The sequence below is a fragment of the Clinocottus analis genome, unplaced genomic scaffold, assembly GCF_023055335.1.
Source record: "Clinocottus analis isolate CAN_PGR_092001 unplaced genomic scaffold, fCliAna1.0.p SCAF_315, whole genome shotgun sequence".
Lineage (NCBI taxonomy): Eukaryota > Metazoa > Chordata > Actinopteri > Perciformes > Cottidae > Clinocottus > Clinocottus analis.
The window spans coordinates 1-16,802 of NW_027176060.1; the positions used below are offsets into that span (position 1 = coordinate 1).

The 16,802-nt window shown below is 49.8% G+C and overlaps 3 protein-coding genes across 4 annotated transcripts; all 3 read right to left on the minus strand.

Annotated features, from left to right (window-relative positions):
* Positions 1 to 522: 522 nt before the first annotated feature.
* LOC137798808 (F-box/LRR-repeat protein 5-like) lies at positions 523 to 1,602 on the minus strand (the record flags this gene model as incomplete). The annotated part of the gene is made up of 2 exons (XM_068595764.1): positions 1,459 to 1,602; positions 523 to 738 (listed from the first exon to the last, which is right to left on the minus strand). Coding segments are annotated over exons 1-2 (300 nt in total), but the record flags the coding sequence as incomplete, so codon positions are not given.
* A 502-nt stretch (positions 1,603 to 2,104) lies between these two features.
* Positions 2,105 to 15,039, minus strand: LOC137798810 (coiled-coil and C2 domain-containing protein 2A-like). Of its 2 annotated transcripts, none has more exons than XM_068595767.1 (38): positions 14,863 to 15,039; positions 14,689 to 14,752; positions 14,460 to 14,513; positions 14,273 to 14,353; positions 14,026 to 14,179; positions 13,823 to 13,911; positions 13,630 to 13,725; positions 13,469 to 13,549; positions 13,192 to 13,383; positions 12,956 to 13,115; positions 12,721 to 12,857; positions 12,483 to 12,614; positions 11,415 to 11,624; positions 10,771 to 10,877; positions 10,521 to 10,661; positions 10,151 to 10,307; positions 9,571 to 9,845; positions 9,286 to 9,463; positions 9,008 to 9,161; positions 8,754 to 8,901; positions 8,522 to 8,660; positions 8,242 to 8,445; positions 8,059 to 8,151; positions 7,844 to 7,935; positions 6,868 to 7,035; positions 6,499 to 6,553; positions 6,293 to 6,402; positions 5,912 to 6,008; positions 5,682 to 5,780; positions 5,413 to 5,589; positions 4,694 to 4,897; positions 4,522 to 4,611; positions 4,322 to 4,432; positions 3,463 to 3,597; positions 3,110 to 3,232; positions 2,953 to 3,011; positions 2,557 to 2,734; positions 2,105 to 2,468 (listed from the first exon to the last, which is right to left on the minus strand). In XM_068595767.1, exons 1-38 carry the CDS (start codon positions 14,874 to 14,876, stop codon positions 2,283 to 2,285), a joined length of 4,944 nt encoding a protein of 1,647 aa, XP_068451868.1. In that variant the 5' UTR covers positions 14,877 to 15,039; the 3' UTR covers positions 2,105 to 2,282. The 2 variants fall into 2 exon arrangements, with proteins under 2 accessions (XP_068451868.1, XP_068451867.1); XM_068595766.1 differs by having other exon boundaries at positions 4,322 to 4,435.
* Positions 15,040 to 15,487: 448 nt separating this feature from the next.
* LOC137798809 (complement C1q tumor necrosis factor-related protein 7-like) lies at positions 15,488 to 16,641 on the minus strand. The gene has a single exon (XM_068595765.1). It carries the CDS (start codon positions 16,636 to 16,638, stop codon positions 15,988 to 15,990), a length of 651 nt encoding a protein of 216 aa, XP_068451866.1. The 5' UTR covers positions 16,639 to 16,641; the 3' UTR covers positions 15,488 to 15,987.
* Between the last annotated feature and the right edge of the window lie 161 nt (positions 16,642 to 16,802).

The following is a 16,802-nucleotide window of genomic DNA, read 5'->3' on the forward strand; positions in this document are numbered from 1 at the left end:
TACAGGTCTGATATCCTGTAAAAGTCTCTTCAACAGCAGAGGAAAAGTCACAATCAGGTCAGTTTTTCTTTCAGTTTGAAGAGCGAGCGGGACAAAGAGGAAGTTAAGATTTACACGTTGCATCATGCTGGAAAGCCCCGTGTGTGTTTTTGTTGGTTTGCCCGAGAAAGAACAATAACTCCTCTCACTAACACAACCCGGCTTTTATTAAACAGTTCAGCCACTTCTTCATGCATCCTCATGAATAAAATCTTAAGTTGGGACAAAAACAACTTAGTTTTGACTCGTTTCATGTTTTGCAAAATGTCTTCAAATAAATTAAAGATAGAGATTAACGTCCATATGTACATTTAACTTATGCATATGAAACACAACAATGTGTTGTGGTTGGTCCTGCAGTGTTTGTGTGTCCTACATGATAGTTACTCTAATAACAGAGTGTTACCCTCCACTGAGCATCACCCAGCAGCCGGCGCGTGTAGTCTACGTGTCGTCTACGTGTCGTCTAGACGCTCTGCTCACCTTCACGTTGTGCAGCCCCTTCTCAAAGAGGGACAGCATCTCCGAGAGCTTGTTGTCGGCGTGCACGTCGTACACCGTGCAGCAGCGCTGCTGCAGCAGCCCGATGATGTACTCGTTCTCGATCTGCTCGTGCATCTTGAACTCCTTGAAGGTGGCGCACAGCGACTGCAGGAAGGAGCGGAAGTCGCTGTTGTTGGAGAAGTTGGTTTTCGAGAGCTGCGTGTGAGGAAGACGACAAAGAACGAGTCACTCATAACGTCTTTGTGTTTAGACTAAGATCCATGAAACGGATGACATCATCAGCGTGATCAGGATCAGCGTTATTGACGACGTGAGCGTGCACACACACACACACAGAGTTGAACTCTTTTACACATTGATCTCAATGTACACAAACACAAGGAGAGCAAAGATGAACAAACAGAATGCAACAACAAGACTGAAAACAGGGGTGTTATATATATATATATATATATATATCATAGTGACATGAAAATGTTTCCTGGTGCATTAAAAAACAAACATAATAAAAGATAAAACCAGTAACATAACATAAACCAGTATTGTAACATAAACCAGTAACATAACACTGTGTAATGGGAGCAGTGGGTTGTCTCGGTGATGCTAGCTCGTGTCAATAACTCAGTTCATCTTGCTCTCCCTCACTTTGTATGTATTTCTTCTTCACAGCCAGCACGTGAACCCCTCCATGTGTTTATTTCCTCCGTTATTTTAGAGAACCAGATCAACGCGGTGACGCTTAGAGCGCGTTGCATAACAAGTCTTCTGGAAGACAGCTAGCTAGCTAAGCTAGCTGGAAGCAGCTAGCGAGCGTTAGCTTTGCAGAGGATAGGAGGAGTCATAAGACTCAACAAACGGGTGCTTTCTGTTGTTTTTCTACTCCACGTTCACGTCCTAAGTGTTATTTGTACAGACCTTTTCGCAGTAGAGGCCCACCAGCTGCTTCATTCGCCAGTGCGGGCCAGTAAACACATCCACCTCGTCCGGAAAGGGAGCCATCTTTACACGCTGAGTCTCTCAGTGCGTCACCCGCACAGCCTCAGATACGATCGAGCGAAGGGGGCGCGGCTTCCCAGCGCAAGTCCCGCCCCCCTCTACGCGGTCGAGCGCCAGGATTGGGTAGACGTCCGTCTGTTGTCAGGGTGCCGATAATCTGATTGGTTTCAAATCCTCTGCTCTGACCAATGGGCTCTCGTGATTCTGACTCTGTTTTCTAACCGGAACCAATCGTCTGCGCCACAAGGCGGGGCTTGACTCCACCAGAGTTCAACAGTAAAAACACTGATCTGAGTTCAGTGTTTTATTATCAATGTAATTAAATGTCATGTAAGACAAACAGACCCGCAAATGTGTTTTGAAAAGCTTCAAAAATACATATTTTAATTTAAAAAATGGAACTATTATTATTTATTATTATTCATATTGTTATCATCCTCATTCATATGTATTATTATTCATATTATAATGACTATTTATTGTATCATTATTAGATGTAAATATACACGTGCATGCACATGCGCAAACGCAAAGACACTCACGCACACACACGAAAAAAAAAACATTATTCATAAAAGGTGTGATTTAATGACACACATATCAACCTGGTAACTCTGTATTACAAAAATATGATAGCCATTATATCCATTAAATATACAACAATGCGGTCGAAGTGTGTGAAGACATCATTTTAAATAAAAGGTAAAAACATCATTTCTATAAAGAGGCGGTGACGGTGAGCCTCATGGGCGCACGAGCGAGGCCAGGTACACCCACACGGAGAGCACGTTGTTGGGGTACGGGTGCACGTACACGGCCAGGGCGAACTCCACGTTGGGGGCGTGCTTGTTGTGCACGCCGGTGCTGTGCACCGCCTCCACGATGGGCCGGATCTCAGAGAACGGCATGTGCAGGGGGAACCCCGAAATCTGAAAACAAACAAAAAACACCCTGTTAGTTATTTGTGGGAGGAGTTTACAGAGAACACTCGCGTCATTGGTCGACTGGAGGACTTGCCCGGTTGTCTCCCAGCATGCTTTGCAGCTCGTGCCGGTGACCCTCGGCCACGTCCCGCCCCCCGCTCTGCTCCAGGCGGGGCAGGAACTGCTTCAGCGTGGCGGTGCAGTAGCGGTTCCAGCGGGTCGGGTGGCGAGGACGCCACTCCATGATCTTCTCCTTCAGGATCTTCTCGATCCTGCGGAGAGGATGAAGGTTGGGTTCCTGCTCGTGTCACCGCAGCAACTAGTTGCATTGCTGTTTGCGTTGCCGAAACAATCACTGCTTTTTACTGTCATTATTAGGTATCCACCGTTGCTGCTATTATTGACACATGACATCTATTGTCCTTCACAAACTCTATGATTTGTGAAGCACATTTAATTGAATTGCACTGAACAAAGCGGCGCTACTTGCCTGTCCTGGAGCTCTGCGGCGGCGGCTCTGTCTGTGCGGCGATACACCAGCCGCTCTGGCTGAGGAGAGCCAGAGTTAGAAGGAAAATGTTAGTTTATTTTCTTCTTAAATGCACAGGAACAAACATCAGGATCACACATGAACGCTGAGCGCTCACCTGTACGCTGGACAGCCCGGGGTGAGCGAAGGACCGGGAGAAGAACGGCTTCCACAGGTTGGCCTTCGTGGTGTCGAAGCTCAGCAACATCGGGGACGTGTATTGTTGGACGTTGAACCACACCTGAAGGAGAAAGTTACTACAATGAATCTGCTGCTATGAAAGGAAGCGCTTCTTCTTAACCCTTCAGGGCCTTTTTCTCCATTTTCATTTCTTAAATTCACCTTTTAAAAGGCGCTTTGCATATGAGATACATACCCATGTGGTACATATAACAATACAGAACAATCTCAGCTCTCTGTATAATGAGGCAGCATCGTCCTAATTGTCCTGGACTGCAGGTCTTCACTCACGTTGTCGGCGTCCACCAGGCAGCCGACCGTCTGCAGCGGGCAGAAGGTGTCGTACTGTCCGCAGAACTGTCCGCTGCTGGGGTTCCAGATCAGGTAGCGGCCCTGCTCGAAGGTCAGGACGTACGCCGTGGGGCCCTGAAACAAAGCAGACGGCTAAAAGCATCCGAGCTGCTGCAGAGAGACTGGAAGGGTCCGCGGCTTGATTCACAGAAAGAGAGACTTCTAAGTCTAGGAAGTAGTCGTATGAAACACAAATGAGTTCTAATGCTTATTTTATAGACTTTTTTCAGAATTTTCTTGGGAATAAAATCTATATTTTAAAAAATAAATAAGAAAATCACTTTTATATCATATTGTGATCATAACTATGAACATCCAGCATGATATGAGCCAGATTCACTAAAAATGCCTCCTCAAGCTGTCCAACCTGTCAGGTTCAGGGCCTTAACAACAACTTATATCCTAATAACACACCTTTTTGGAAAGATTAGGACCTAAAGAATCAGAATCTGCAACAAGAATCACAAAAAAAACAAGCGTTGGGGTGTTTAAACTGTGTAATTTCTTTAAAAATTGGTCATAAACGTGTCTTAAAACAGGATGAAAAGTTCATGAAAGCTTCTGGTCGACTAACTGAAGAGAAAACGACGACCAAACGAAACGTTACCTTGAAGAAAAATACAGATTGTTCAGGTTTGACACACCTCAACAATATATATATATATATATATATATATATATATATATATATATTATATATATATATATATATATATATATATATATATATATATATAAAAAAATATATATCTGCCCCTCCATGTCGGGGCACTGCTGTGCAGGAGTGAGCCTCACACACCTCCGGTATGGCCGTGCCGATGGTGAGCCAGGCTCTCTTGCCCATGGACAGGAAGTAGTTGCACAACAGCACGGCGTGCTCCTCCTCGTCTCCCGCCAGCAGGGTGAGGAACTGCTGCAAACGAGAAGAAAGAAGACGAGTCCCCCCGTGAGCTGGAGATCACACGATCGCATCTCCACCCCCCGAGAGGCTCCACTCACGTCACAGGTGCTCCACAGGTCGCAGTGGCCGGACAAGGAAATGCGGTCCGGCAGAGACGGGATGAGCGACACGAACCTGGCGACCAGCTCCTGCGGGAGGGAGAGGGAGAGCGTGGTTAAATCTGACCATCGGCGACCACATGAAAGCAGCGGGCGTGGCCTCTTTTCTGACCGCCGTGTCCGGGGCGTTGTCGGGGAAGGCGTCCAGCAGCTCGGGCGGCGGGTTGAGGGGTCGGATGTACCGCGTGACGAAGACCGTCTTCCCGTTGAGGTCGATGACGGTGGCCACGCAGGGCCGGTCCGGGTAGCCGCGCGCCGCCTCGCGCTCGAAGCGCTCCGCGGCCTGCAGGAGGCGCTCCTCCTCCTGGCTGTCGAACTGCACACGCACAGAGGTCAGAGGTCAGAGGGTCAGAGAGGGTAAAAAGGGTCAAAAAGGTCAAAGGGTCCTAGCAGAGGAGTTCACATCTCAGCTGGGTGGAAACGAGTGTCTGAGTGGACGTTTACCTTCAGTTCCTTAATCTAGCGTTACGGAGCAGAGCAAACACGGAGCACAAAGGAATGACACACATGAGACAAGTTAATACACACTGAAGAGCACGTGGACACACCTGGTGAGACAGACGACACAGACGCATGTTCATGCTGCAAGCTGGGAGCAGACGTCCAGCACTTTAAACCAAATGTTCATGAGCAAACATGGTGTGAAATGTGTGTGTGAACAGTACAAAGTGATAAAATGTAGTATTTAAACTAACAATGAGGATTCAAAGCAGACAGTAAACCTGAAATGACTCAAATGAATGAGAGACAACAGTTTGACTCTTCCATGAGCGTATGAACGCTGCTGAACGCTCCTTCAACCCCTGAAGACACGCCTCCTCCTGGACTCACCTTCTCCCTCACCGACTCCCCCGGCACCAGCTGGGGTTCGATGGTGATGAAGAGCGTGATGAAGGCCCCCTCGCTCAGGCTGCACAGGGTGTCGTAGCCGGCGTTGTTGCCGTGGCTGCGCTCCTTGCTGTAGCCCAGCAGCACCGCCGGCGTGTCCACCATGAAGGTGCCGTCGATCTGAGAGAGAGAGAGAGAGAGAACAGGAAGTGACGGGCGAGCTCGTCCCGCCGGCGAGAGGGACTCGAACACACGACCTGCGGGACGCTCACCCGGGACTGAGAGTAGATGGTGCTGAACGGGATCTTCACGGAGCCCAGCCAGTGCTTCTCCACCCGGGTGTGGATGGACTTCCCTCTGTCTCTGTCGCTCTGAGGAGCAGAGGAGGAAGAGGAGGAGGAGGAGGAGGAAGAGGAGCAGAGGGGGGAGGGGTTGAGAGATGGAAGAGCGAAGCGACACGAGGACTCTCAGGAAACAACTTCAGAGGAAAGGTCTCGCTCACCGCTCCGCTCTCATAAACCACCTCGTCAAAGAGGTTGATGAAGACTTCGTCCTTCACCGACTGAAGGACAGCAGAGCTGTAGTCACTGTTAGGGGCACTGAGGAAGAGGAGGAGGAAGAGGAGGGAACAAGTGTTACATTAAATTTAGTTTACTCTGTTATCGAACTGTCTTAAAGGGACAGTACACATGTTTAGGCTTCACTGCAGCAGATGTTCTGTGTTCTAGACTCCTGACAGACTGTCCATCAGTTTAAGTGAACTCTACATGTAGAACATGTCCACCTCTTCACCTTCCTGACTGAACCTTAGCTGTTCTCTCTGCTCTCACACCAGACTCCACTAAAATGTGTCTGGCTGGATTACAGGTGGTCTTCCTCCCACCTGAAGGGCAGCTGCAGCTCCTCGTTCCAGCAGGGGTTGGGCCCGTCGGCGGTGGTGGTCTGCAGCACGGTGCGCTGGAAGGAGACCTCCACAAAGGGCCTCACCTGCACCTGAACCACCACAAACACACAACACACACACTTACACAACACAGCCCACATGCTGTGAGGAGCGTCAGCTGAGAGGAGAGAGGAGGCGTGTCCTACCTGGCTGAACAGCCAATCGCCACCCAGGATGGCGCTCTGAGACGGACCCGGTTTACTGGGAATGAAACGTAAAAACATGAATATACTTGTACTAAATTCAGATTATGTCCTGAACCACAAGGTCTATTTAAATTATTAATAAAGGTATAATATACAGAAAACCCTGACAATTAAAAGTTGTATTTTCTTATTGTAACGATATTTGCTTTATATTAACAAACACAAACGAGCTACAAAGAGACACAAACGAGCTACAAAGAGACACAAACGAGCCACAAAGAGACACAGACCAGCTGCTATGTAAGTGTCAGTGTGAGGTTTGGCTTTGACGGAGTGAAGTTAAGTATTTTAAGAACTGGTTCTTCTCACTTGCTGTGCGGCCGGCGCACCGGGACGTCGTAGGCTCGCAGGATGTTGACCAGCAGCTTGATGTCTCCGTCCGACAGATTCTGAGCCGTCACCTTCTTCCTCTCCTTCCTCTGAGGCTTCAGCGGACGCTTGGGCTCCGCCAGCTTGAAGAGGTTCAATCCCAGAATGCTGACGGTCGCGAAACAAACAACACAAACGCCTCGTTACTGACGACAAGGGACTCTGAACCGCTCGTGCATTGCACACCGTGCACAGAGGGAGAGGACGATCAGTCCCTCCAGGTGTCTGCAGCCTCACCATCACTCATCATGAGGGACGTTTACCTCAACAAGAGTTCACTTTGAACAAAGGAAAACTGTCCCATGATGCCTTGCAACATGTATTCTTCAGTATTTATATTATATATTCATAAAACATACGCACTATAAAAATATTAAAATGATAGTTGCATTTGTAAAATAGTGTATTTTCCCAATTATTGCATTTTACAGCAGAAAGATCCATCTTAATTTTTGATGAATAAATGGTGAAATGAACTGCAGAATCCTGAAGGCACTGAATACGACACAAGGTTAAAGGTCAGAGGTCACTACTGGACTGTGTTCTCGGGGTTGAAACTAAACAAGAGGAACAGGAGACACAGACGGAGGGAGGAAAAGAAAGAAAGCTCGTACCCCGGACCGGCGCCACTGTTTACAAACGCACCGCAGGAGATGGAACAGAGAAGTTTAAAAGGTTTCACTTTGAAAAGCAAGAACAGAACACGCAGAGCGACGCAGAGCGACATCCCGTTGTGCGAGGGTGAAAATGAATCCCAGATTCTCTGTCATACGTCCAGAGGACCAGAGAAGGACGGACAGTTAAACACGACTCACAGGCTTCAATTACTGTTGTGTGATTAGTAAGAAGACAAATACAGGAAGTGGTTAATCCGTTAGTCTTGCCTGCAGAGGGGGGAGGAGTTTACTGTACTCACCCGATGCTCGGGATCTCGTCCTCGATCACCAGGTCGGACAGGATGTAGTGATGTTTGGCCAGAACGAACCTGTTGATGACCGACTCTCTGATCTGTGGGAGGAACCAGGAGATCAGGCGGCGCTGATCTGGCGGTACTAATATAGCCCGCAGGGTGACGGAGATGTGTTCGTTAGTGAAATCCGACATAGTTCCTCATCAGAGACGCTGACTCACCTTCTGGAGGTACTTGGCCACCAGCGCTCTGTGTGAATCCAGATGTTCCTTCGTGTCCACCAGCTCTCCTTCCTTCAGCCGCTTCTCGTACTCCTGAAATCATTTTTAAAGACCTCAAAATGAAGTGGAGTTCACCTTCGTTCTGCTGCATGAACGACATGAAGCGTGGGCTCAAGGGCGCACCTGGAAGGCCTTGTCGGAGACCTCCCTCTCCAGAGCCGGGACGCACTTGTAGTTCCTGAACTCGGCCACTTCCTGGTTGCGGAGGCGCAGCAGGCGGAAGCGCTTGGAGCGCTCCAGCTCCTCGTCGCTCACGAAGTGGAACTCCTCCTGCAGCTGCTCCAGGCGGAAGTAGTCTGGAGCCGTCACATCGCCGCTGCTGGCGACCTGCAGGCCGGACGCGCTCTCATTCAACAACAACAACAACAAGCTGCGCTCCCCGGGTGGTCCAGACGGTTCGTACCTGCAGCAGCTGCATGATGGAGGCGTTTTTGGGGTCGTTGGGGTCGAGCCGCGACTGTGTGGCCCACTCGCCGATTTTCTTCATGTCGTAAAGTCCGGACGCCCCGATGTACGTCACGGCATCCAGACGAGACAGACCGCTGGACACAGGAGGAACCAGGTTACTGCAGGTCATGAAACACACACACACACACACACACACACACACACACGACGGAGCACCTGTGTGTTACCTGTGTTTGCTTCCCGGCTGCTGGGACGCCGGCGGGGCGAGCGGGACGCCGTCGTCCCCGGAGCCCCAACAGACGCTGCAGGACAGCTTCCCCGAGGTCAGCAGAGTCTGCTTGTTGCTGCCGTCCACCTCGAAGGAGAGAGGCACGTCTGGGGGGGGGAGGGGGGGGGAAGTAGGGGGGGAGATGAAGTCAGACGTTCCAGCTGTGAAACACGTCATGGTGAAGCGTAAACGTGGCAGAGTGGCGCCTCTCACCGCTGCCGACGCCCTCGTGGTGGAACATGACGCGCTGGTTGCTGCTGAACTCGTACTCCTCCACCGGGACGATGCTCGTCACCACGGAGACGGCTGGAACGGGAATGAACACCTGAGAGAGAAGAGAGCAAGACGAGCCCACCTCCTCAAACACCTGAGACACACAGAGACACAGAGACATTCATAAAACCACAGCAATAAAAGCATTTCCCCCTCATTTCTTCACAAAATGTCCTCTAAAAAAAAGGAAACGAGCACAGACGGCGTTCCTGCCGTACCTGGAGGTTGATGCTCTGGGGGCAGTTGAGGATCCGCAGGTTGAAGATCTGGCCGAAGTGCAGCCTGAAGTCGGCGCTCAGGGCGCGGCTGTCCGTGCGGGACACTTCCTTGTTGTTGTACAGGATCTTGACGAAGAGGGAGCGCCGCAACACGTCCTCCCGCCGCGCAATCTCGGGCCTACGGACGCACGGCGAAGAAAAAACACCGACGGCGGCGGCGCAGCTCGTCTCTAGAGTCCCCTTCACATGTATTCATGAGTTAGCATGTTTCAGGCGTGTGCGTACCTCGGGCAGAGTTCCGTGGCGGTGACGGTACCGGACGCCGACAGCTCCGGCACCAGGATGGACTCCCCGGGCTTCCTGCGTATCCGGGAGGCTTTCTCTCTGACGCGGCGCTCCAGAGAGTCGAACCCGGGCCTCTCCGGCGGCTCTGGCTTCGGGGGGCCTTCCTCGGCGGGCCCTTCTGATTGGCTGGCCTCCTGCTCCTCCTCTTCATCTTCTTCAGTGTCATCCTGCGGAGGGCCTTTCTTCTTCTTCTTTCTCTTCTTCTTTTTGGCTTTCTGACCCCAGTGAACATAGGATGCGTGTAAATATATAAACGGTGCTTCCAAATATTTATATATAGACCGTATAAGTTGGGTTATAAGCTGCTGCTACCTTTGGTGGTTGTCCCCACTAGCTCTCCGCTGTAGCCAGCTAGCACTGCTGCTAGTTCCGTGATAGCTCCCTGCTAGCTTCCCGACAACCACCAAAGGTAGGGATCCAGTAGGGCAGTAGCAGCAACAGCTAGCAGGGAGCTAACAGCAGCGCTAGCTATTATATAGCTATTAGCTAATAGCTATTAGCTGATATCTCCACCAGGTACCTGCTTCCTCCTCCAGAGCTTCCACTCCTCCAGCTGCTGCTTGTACTCCGCCAGGTTCCTCTGGTGAGCTTCCTCCAGCTCGGCCTCCACCTCCACCACCTCGGCCTGGATCTGGTCCTCGTGCTCTCGCTCGTCTGACTCCTGGTCCACGACCTCTCTGGACACACACACACACACACACACACACACACACACACACACACACACACACAAAATAAGATCAGAAATAAGGTTCGTCTTCACCTGAATTCAGTGTTACCAAATAAAATATGCTTTATTTTATGTTTTTTAGTAATTGTTTTAAGCTTCTACTCAGGTTTTTCTCATAGACTTCTATACAACCAGAGGAGTGCAGTAGAGTCTTCTTTACCTCCTGAGGTAGAGCTTAAACGGCGTGTTGGTGAACTTCTGGAAGTCCCTCAGGGCCTTGATCTCCTTCCAAACCTTCACGATGTTCTTCAGCAGAATTCTGTCTTTCTCCTGCTCGCTGTCCCGCAGCTGCCGAGTCGTCCTGTGATGAAATTATTAAATAAATCACACGTCGCTCGTCGTGGTTCTAGAAAAAAGGATTTCTTTGTGTTTCTAGACCGAACGGGACTTGGACAATCGGGGGAACTCACCGGACCTCCAGGCTGTACTCAGATATCCTGTGCTGCATGGCCTGAGTGAGGCTCTCCCCACCGTGGATCTCCAGGATATTCCGCAGTGCGCTCCTCAGTCCGTTCAACTAGAGCACACAGGAAGCACACGGGAAGCACACGGGAAGCACGCGGTCTATACGTGTGCACCTTGCAGGGTTCATACACATTCTGACCCATAGATTTACTTAACTTTCCATGACTTTAAAACCAAAAACTCTTTATGACTTTAAACTAAATGTTCATGAGCAAACATTGTGTGAAATGTGTGTGTAAACAGTAAAAAGTGATAAAATGTAGTATTTAAACTAACAATGAGGATTCAAAGCATACAGTAAACCTTAAATGACTCAAATGAATGAGAGACAATAGTTTGATTAAAAGAATAAACATTGATATAGATGCCTGTATGTATGCTGCTGATATTTTGAGCCTCTTACTTTTAACAGCAGATTCATTATTTATAACTAAATGAACGACATGAACACATGAATATAACACATTTACACCACTTTTACACAACTTTGGGGGATTTATTATTTCTTCAAGGACTTTTCCAGCTCTGGAACTAACGCTGCCCTCGTTTGTTAATACAGGAAACCTGGTTGACGCTTGGTGGCGTTTACCTTGTCCGTGAGGTGACCGGTGAGGTTGTTCCTCTGCCTCGTGAGGTACTGGTCGTACAGCTGGGCCAGCCGGGAGCCCAGCACATGCTCGCGGCTGAAGAGGGGGTGATGGGAGAAGATCAGGCCGGAGACGTCCACGTCCAGCTGGTAGTCCCCCTCGGGGTCCGCCGCACCGGCAACATACAGATTGGCATTCTTGGACTTTAGCGCCTGGAAAAAAGGGAGAGGGGGGCGTAGTGCATAATGACATCATCCATCATGCAACAACGCTCCTGAAAATAACAACGCTGGCTTGTGGGTTCCCTCGAGTGTTTTTCCAGCTTAAAGGAAGCGTGAAATAGCTGCAGAGATTGATGGCACCGCCGGGGAGCGCTGTAATGAGAAGTCATGCGTGACCACGACGACGCAGGACAAACACTCAGCTGAACTACAATGGAGGCTCTGTTTTTCTAGATGATATCAAAATGTGGCAGCTGTGCCTCAAATACATGGGAAGACGAGAGTTCTTTGGGGTTTTTCCCACTCACAAACTCCCAGCCAGTGATATGAGTCACCTGCACGGTTCCCTTTCTTTCCCGGGGTTTCCATGCTTTGTTGTTTTTCTTGCCTCTTGTGGGATTAGACGATACATATTGTGAGTCCACAGAGCTTAAATCAGTGTTTTAGTGAATGGAGTCTGGTGTGAGAGCAGAGAGAACAGCTTCATTCAGTCCACTTTATTGCTTCTAGCTAAAGCAGAGCTAAAGAGGACAGGAAATGCATCATGAAAAGCTCAAATTCAGAACAGAAACAGAACATCTTGTTTATCTCTGGATGCCCCGTTGGCGTTCTGCTGCAGCTGCACGTTGTCAGGAGAGACAACCCAGATCACAGATGTGTGAGCCTCCACCTCTGCTCTATTCCCACCATAACAATAACAATGGCCTCATCCCTCCATGTGTCTTTGTACCAAATGCCAAACTGCCCTTTTGTTTTTTGTTTGTGGTGAGAGAACACACTTGCATTGTGTGAACTTCCTTCACGGCACCTTTTTTAGATGTAAATGCAAAAAAGAATGGCGTGCCGGACCTTCCTGTACACGAGCTGCAGCGCCGGGTCCAGGTCCTCCTCCATGTGGAAGAGAGGCGGTCTGGTGGAGGATTCCTTTATGGGGTCCGGCAGAGCCACGATCCGGCCGTCGTCCCCGAACCACTTCTTTCCCTTTGATGGAGAACGGAAACATAGTTCTGCATGTTGAAGACTTGCAGAGACTTCTATACAACCAGAGCAGTAGAGAAGATGCAGCCCTGATGTTGGTGGACATTACCTCCTCCATTTTTAAGACACGGTTCTCCAGAATGTTCTCGTTGGTCAGCGACACAGGAGGCCTCTCCCCGACGTACAGGCCCTCGTCCTCCAAATAACGAGGCTGCATGTTTTTAGGCAGTTTGATGGAGGTCGGGGCTGTGACGACGACATGTGATGTTCAGTCCTCAACAGAGTATTAAAGGCCGCCGAGGCATCGGATGTGTTTTTTTTGTGCACATTTTGGAGTAGAGTACCTGTTCGTAAACTCGGCGTGAAGAGGAGCTCGCTCTGCCGCCGGACGAGTTCCCGGTGCCCGACGTACTCGGCTTTCTTCACTTCCAGGAAGTCCCGGGACGACGGTCCGACGGCGAATAAATTGTCCTCCTCGTCTCGCACAAGAGGAGCTTCTTCACTCTGCGGCGGGACGAAGAACATGAGGCGCTGGGGGGGAATAATATGATTTCTCACATAGTCGTTGTCGGGGTCTCACCTGGTCTTCGTGTTCATCGCCTTCAGCTGCTACCTGCTCCTCAGCCACTTCGTCATCTCCGTCCTCCTCAGAGGTCCGTCGCCGTCCGCCTCCTTTCTTGCCCTTCTTCTCGTCCCCGCCTCGTGGATCTGGCTCAAAGTCCAGCGTGAAGAAGTTGTACGCCTCCTCGGCCGTCGGCAGGCCCCTTTCTGTCTGGAGTCACACAGGATGAGCAGGTAAACAAAACGCAGATGATTCGTCCTGAACCCGGGCGCCGGCCTCGTCTCCGTCCCCTCACCCGTCTCGCTGCTTCTCTGAACGTGACCCTGCTGCTGAGGGCCGGGGGCTCGTCGTGTTTCCCGGCTCTCTCTGGATCGACCTGTAAAACACCGGAGGGGGTTAAATCTCCACGGCAGCGGGTACCACCCCGGTGGGAGGAGCCTGGAGGCAGACGCTCACCTCTCGGTCAAAGCGCGTCACCGTGTCTCTGTCTCTGAGGCTCTGCAGGCGGCTGGGCGGCTCCAGAGACGCCTGCTGCAGGCTCTCGCCCTTATACTGGAGCACAAGCGGGGAACACTCTTCATCATCCAGGAGGTGCAGACACACATCTTTCATGATCTCATTCAAATACAAGCCAGTTTGTGTTAGTTACCCTCGCCGCTCTCAGTCTCTCTTCCAGGCGACGTGTCACAAAGCTGTCTAAATGAGAGTCAGGGTTCTGATGGATTCTTGAGGAGAGACCTAGAAGACAAAGCACATCATCAAACAATAAATGCTGCACAATAAAATAACTCGGTAGTGTTTTTATGATCTCAGAGAGAGGCCATGCGGTTTAGAGAGATCACAGACACTAACCGCTCTGAGATCCAGTCGGGGGTCTTGACAAAACCACAGGGTCGGCTGACCCCGCGTCATCGGCGTGGTGCTGAACGGTGGAGATCTCCTCCACACCGTCACCACTATCATCATCCTCACCGTGGGACTCGTGGGCTGAAGATCGGTCCAGCAGCTGATAGACGAGACGGAACAATTGAAGGGAGCTTTGCAGAGTGCACTCGTAGACTAACGCACATAAAAAAGGGTGCAACGAGAAGACGTGTACCCGTTTCTTTCGCCTCTGCCTCTGAGCCCTTAAGGTGCGCTTCAGGGTCTCTCCTGGGTCTTCCTCACTGCTTTGTGGCTCCTGATGTAACACAGACACACACCAACTGAGACACACACACAGCATGCAGACTCTGCTATCCATACAGGTTCATTTAGCACAGCTGGAAGAAGGAAAGGACTCCGACCTTCATTGCAGCTCCAGGGTTCTCCTCTCTGGAGCTGGTGGACGGAACCAGAGCCTGTGGAGCAGAAACTACATTTACCAACATGAAGAGCTGACCTAACCGCTGTATAGACATATAAGCTACAATATAAGCACATAATATACATCAATATAAAGCTATATACATATATAAGCTAGCTTATGGGTGTTTCTATAGCTTGTCCGCGGGTAATAACACTCAATAGCTTCACCTGAACGTCGTCCTCATGTCTGTTTCTCCCCAGCAAAGCGCGGGGTTTCTTCCGCAGTTTCTCACTAAAACAGAAATACGGGTTTATTTATTATTTTTAACCTGTTAGCTCCCGTTAGCTTCGAGCTGGCTCCACCATAAATTGCACTTAAACTGCTGTCCAGCTTCACGTTACCTTGACGACGCCATGGAGGCGAGGGTCGCTTTACGGCTGCTGTCGTAGTTTTAAGCAGACGTTAGTCTCGTGTTATAAACGCACCACGAGCGCGCTACGATGTTTGCGTCACTCCGCTCGGGTCGTTTATGCCAAAATCCGTCATTTTCCGTGCGTTTTTTGTCTTTTTACGCCGAATTTAACGAGAGCGAAGCGGGACCGTTACCGCTGCCTAGTAACGAGATACACTACCCCGCCACCAAACTTGATAAGCACCGTAAATCTCAGTAAGTGATAAGTCCCGCCCTGCTCTGTTGTGATTGGCTAATAGTCGCTGGTTTGACGGGCCCTCGCATCCTTGTGATTGGATGCTCGCTTGTGATGAAGTATAAAGGTTCCTGTAAATTATTATAATGAGAAACTTTCTCAAAATAATGACTTATTACCTTACACTGTCTCATCGTGATTACTTACTTTCTCATATTTATGACGTAGTATCTCATTTTCATGACTTACAGGATCTTTATTTTCTTATCACAGTGCTTATAATGGACTTCCATACAAAGAGCATATTGCACAAATAAGAGAATAAAGAACTTTATTGATACCAAAATGGAAAAATCCAAGTGTTGCTGCAGCTGAAAAATCAAAGAAGCAAGGAAAAAAATGTTGATGAGTGATGATTAAAAATTAGACAAGATTAAAGAAAAACACAATCAATACACAAACAATAGAAATAAAGTAACATAGCATGGATATGTACAATATGTATAGCTTTGACTTGCACTGGATCCTCCTAACTTCAAAACACATTGAGTTACTTACAATTACGTTTTGACATTTTTTTCATCATAATTTAAAAAATATTTTTTTCTCACACATGCTTTTGTTTAGCTTGTTTTGTAAAAGATAATAAAGTCCAGCTGTCAACATTGTTTATTCAAGTTATCATTGATCTAAACTCCAATACAAATACATCAGAAACGTCTCCTAGCTTAATAAAAAAAATATCATTTCAAATCAGTAGATAGGGCTCTATAGTGAAAACATAACTGGCAGTACACACATCTGTATGAAAATATAGTTTGACCATACATGGAGTGGAAACGAAACCCAGTGACTAGCAGTGTGTGTTTCTAGCAGGTTTTACGAGTAGTCCTCCGCCAGCGTGTCCAAGTAGTCCCTGTCTGCGTAGAGCAGGAAGCCGGAGAACAGGCTGTCGGTCCAGCCGGGGTCGGCGAACAGCCCGTTCTGGTCCTGGAAGAAGATCTCCAGCCAGACCTCGTCCTCCGGGTTCAGGAACATCACGGTGGCCCCGGACGCCACGTCGTGGTTCCCCGTGTTGGCGTCGTAGGTCTTGATGCGGTACACCCCGTTGTGCACCAGGGCGATGGCCAGGTGCTTGTTGGCCAGCGTGATGTCGTAGGAGAAGTAGTAAACGCCCGGGTACGCACACAGGAACTTGCCCGTCTGCGGGCTGTAGTGCCCGCCCTCGTCGAACAGCACCTTGTTGAACCTGATGGGGGTCTTCTCCGCCGGGTAGCTGCTGGTGATGCCCACAGAGAAGGCCGATTTGGGCAGCATGCTGCCGCACTTGCAGGTTCCCGTGGTTCCGCGCGGCCCCCTCCGGCCCCGGTCCCCTTTGTGTCCGTCGCCGCCCGGGGATCCGGGAAGGCCCGCGGCGCCGCTCTCCCCCGCGGGGCCTCGCTTCCCGGTGGGGCCGCGGTCGCCTCGGCCTCCGATCTTTCCTGTCGGGCCGACTCTGCCCTTCAAACCTGAAACAAAAAATAAATGCATAAAACGTTGGGATCATCGTCTCTGCTTTCTGCCACTGATAGATACCGTAAAAGTCGGGTTATAAGCCGCTACTGCCTACGGCGGGTGTCCCTGCTAGCTCCCCACTGTAGCCAGCTAGTGCTGCTGCTAGTTCCCTGCAAGCTCTCCGCTAGTTCCCGTTAGCT

What these genes read in the sequence shown, in the direction of transcription:
- LOC137798810 (XM_068595766.1), bottom strand. An exon ending in AGCTCTGGAGGAGGAAGCAG is followed by an intron (nt 9,846 to 10,150) that starts GTACCTGGTGGA and finishes CACTGGGGTCAG; the next exon opens with AAAGCCAAAAAGAAGAAGAG. An exon ending in GACGAGATCCCGAGCATCGG is followed by an intron (nt 7,036 to 7,843) that starts GTGAGTACAGTA and finishes CGCGACCGTCAG; the next exon opens with CATTCTGGGATTGAACCTCT.
- LOC137798809 (XM_068595765.1), bottom strand. Translation starts at nt 16,638, where the DNA reads ATGCATTTATTTTTTGTTTCAGGTTTGAAGGGCAGAGTCGGCCCGACA.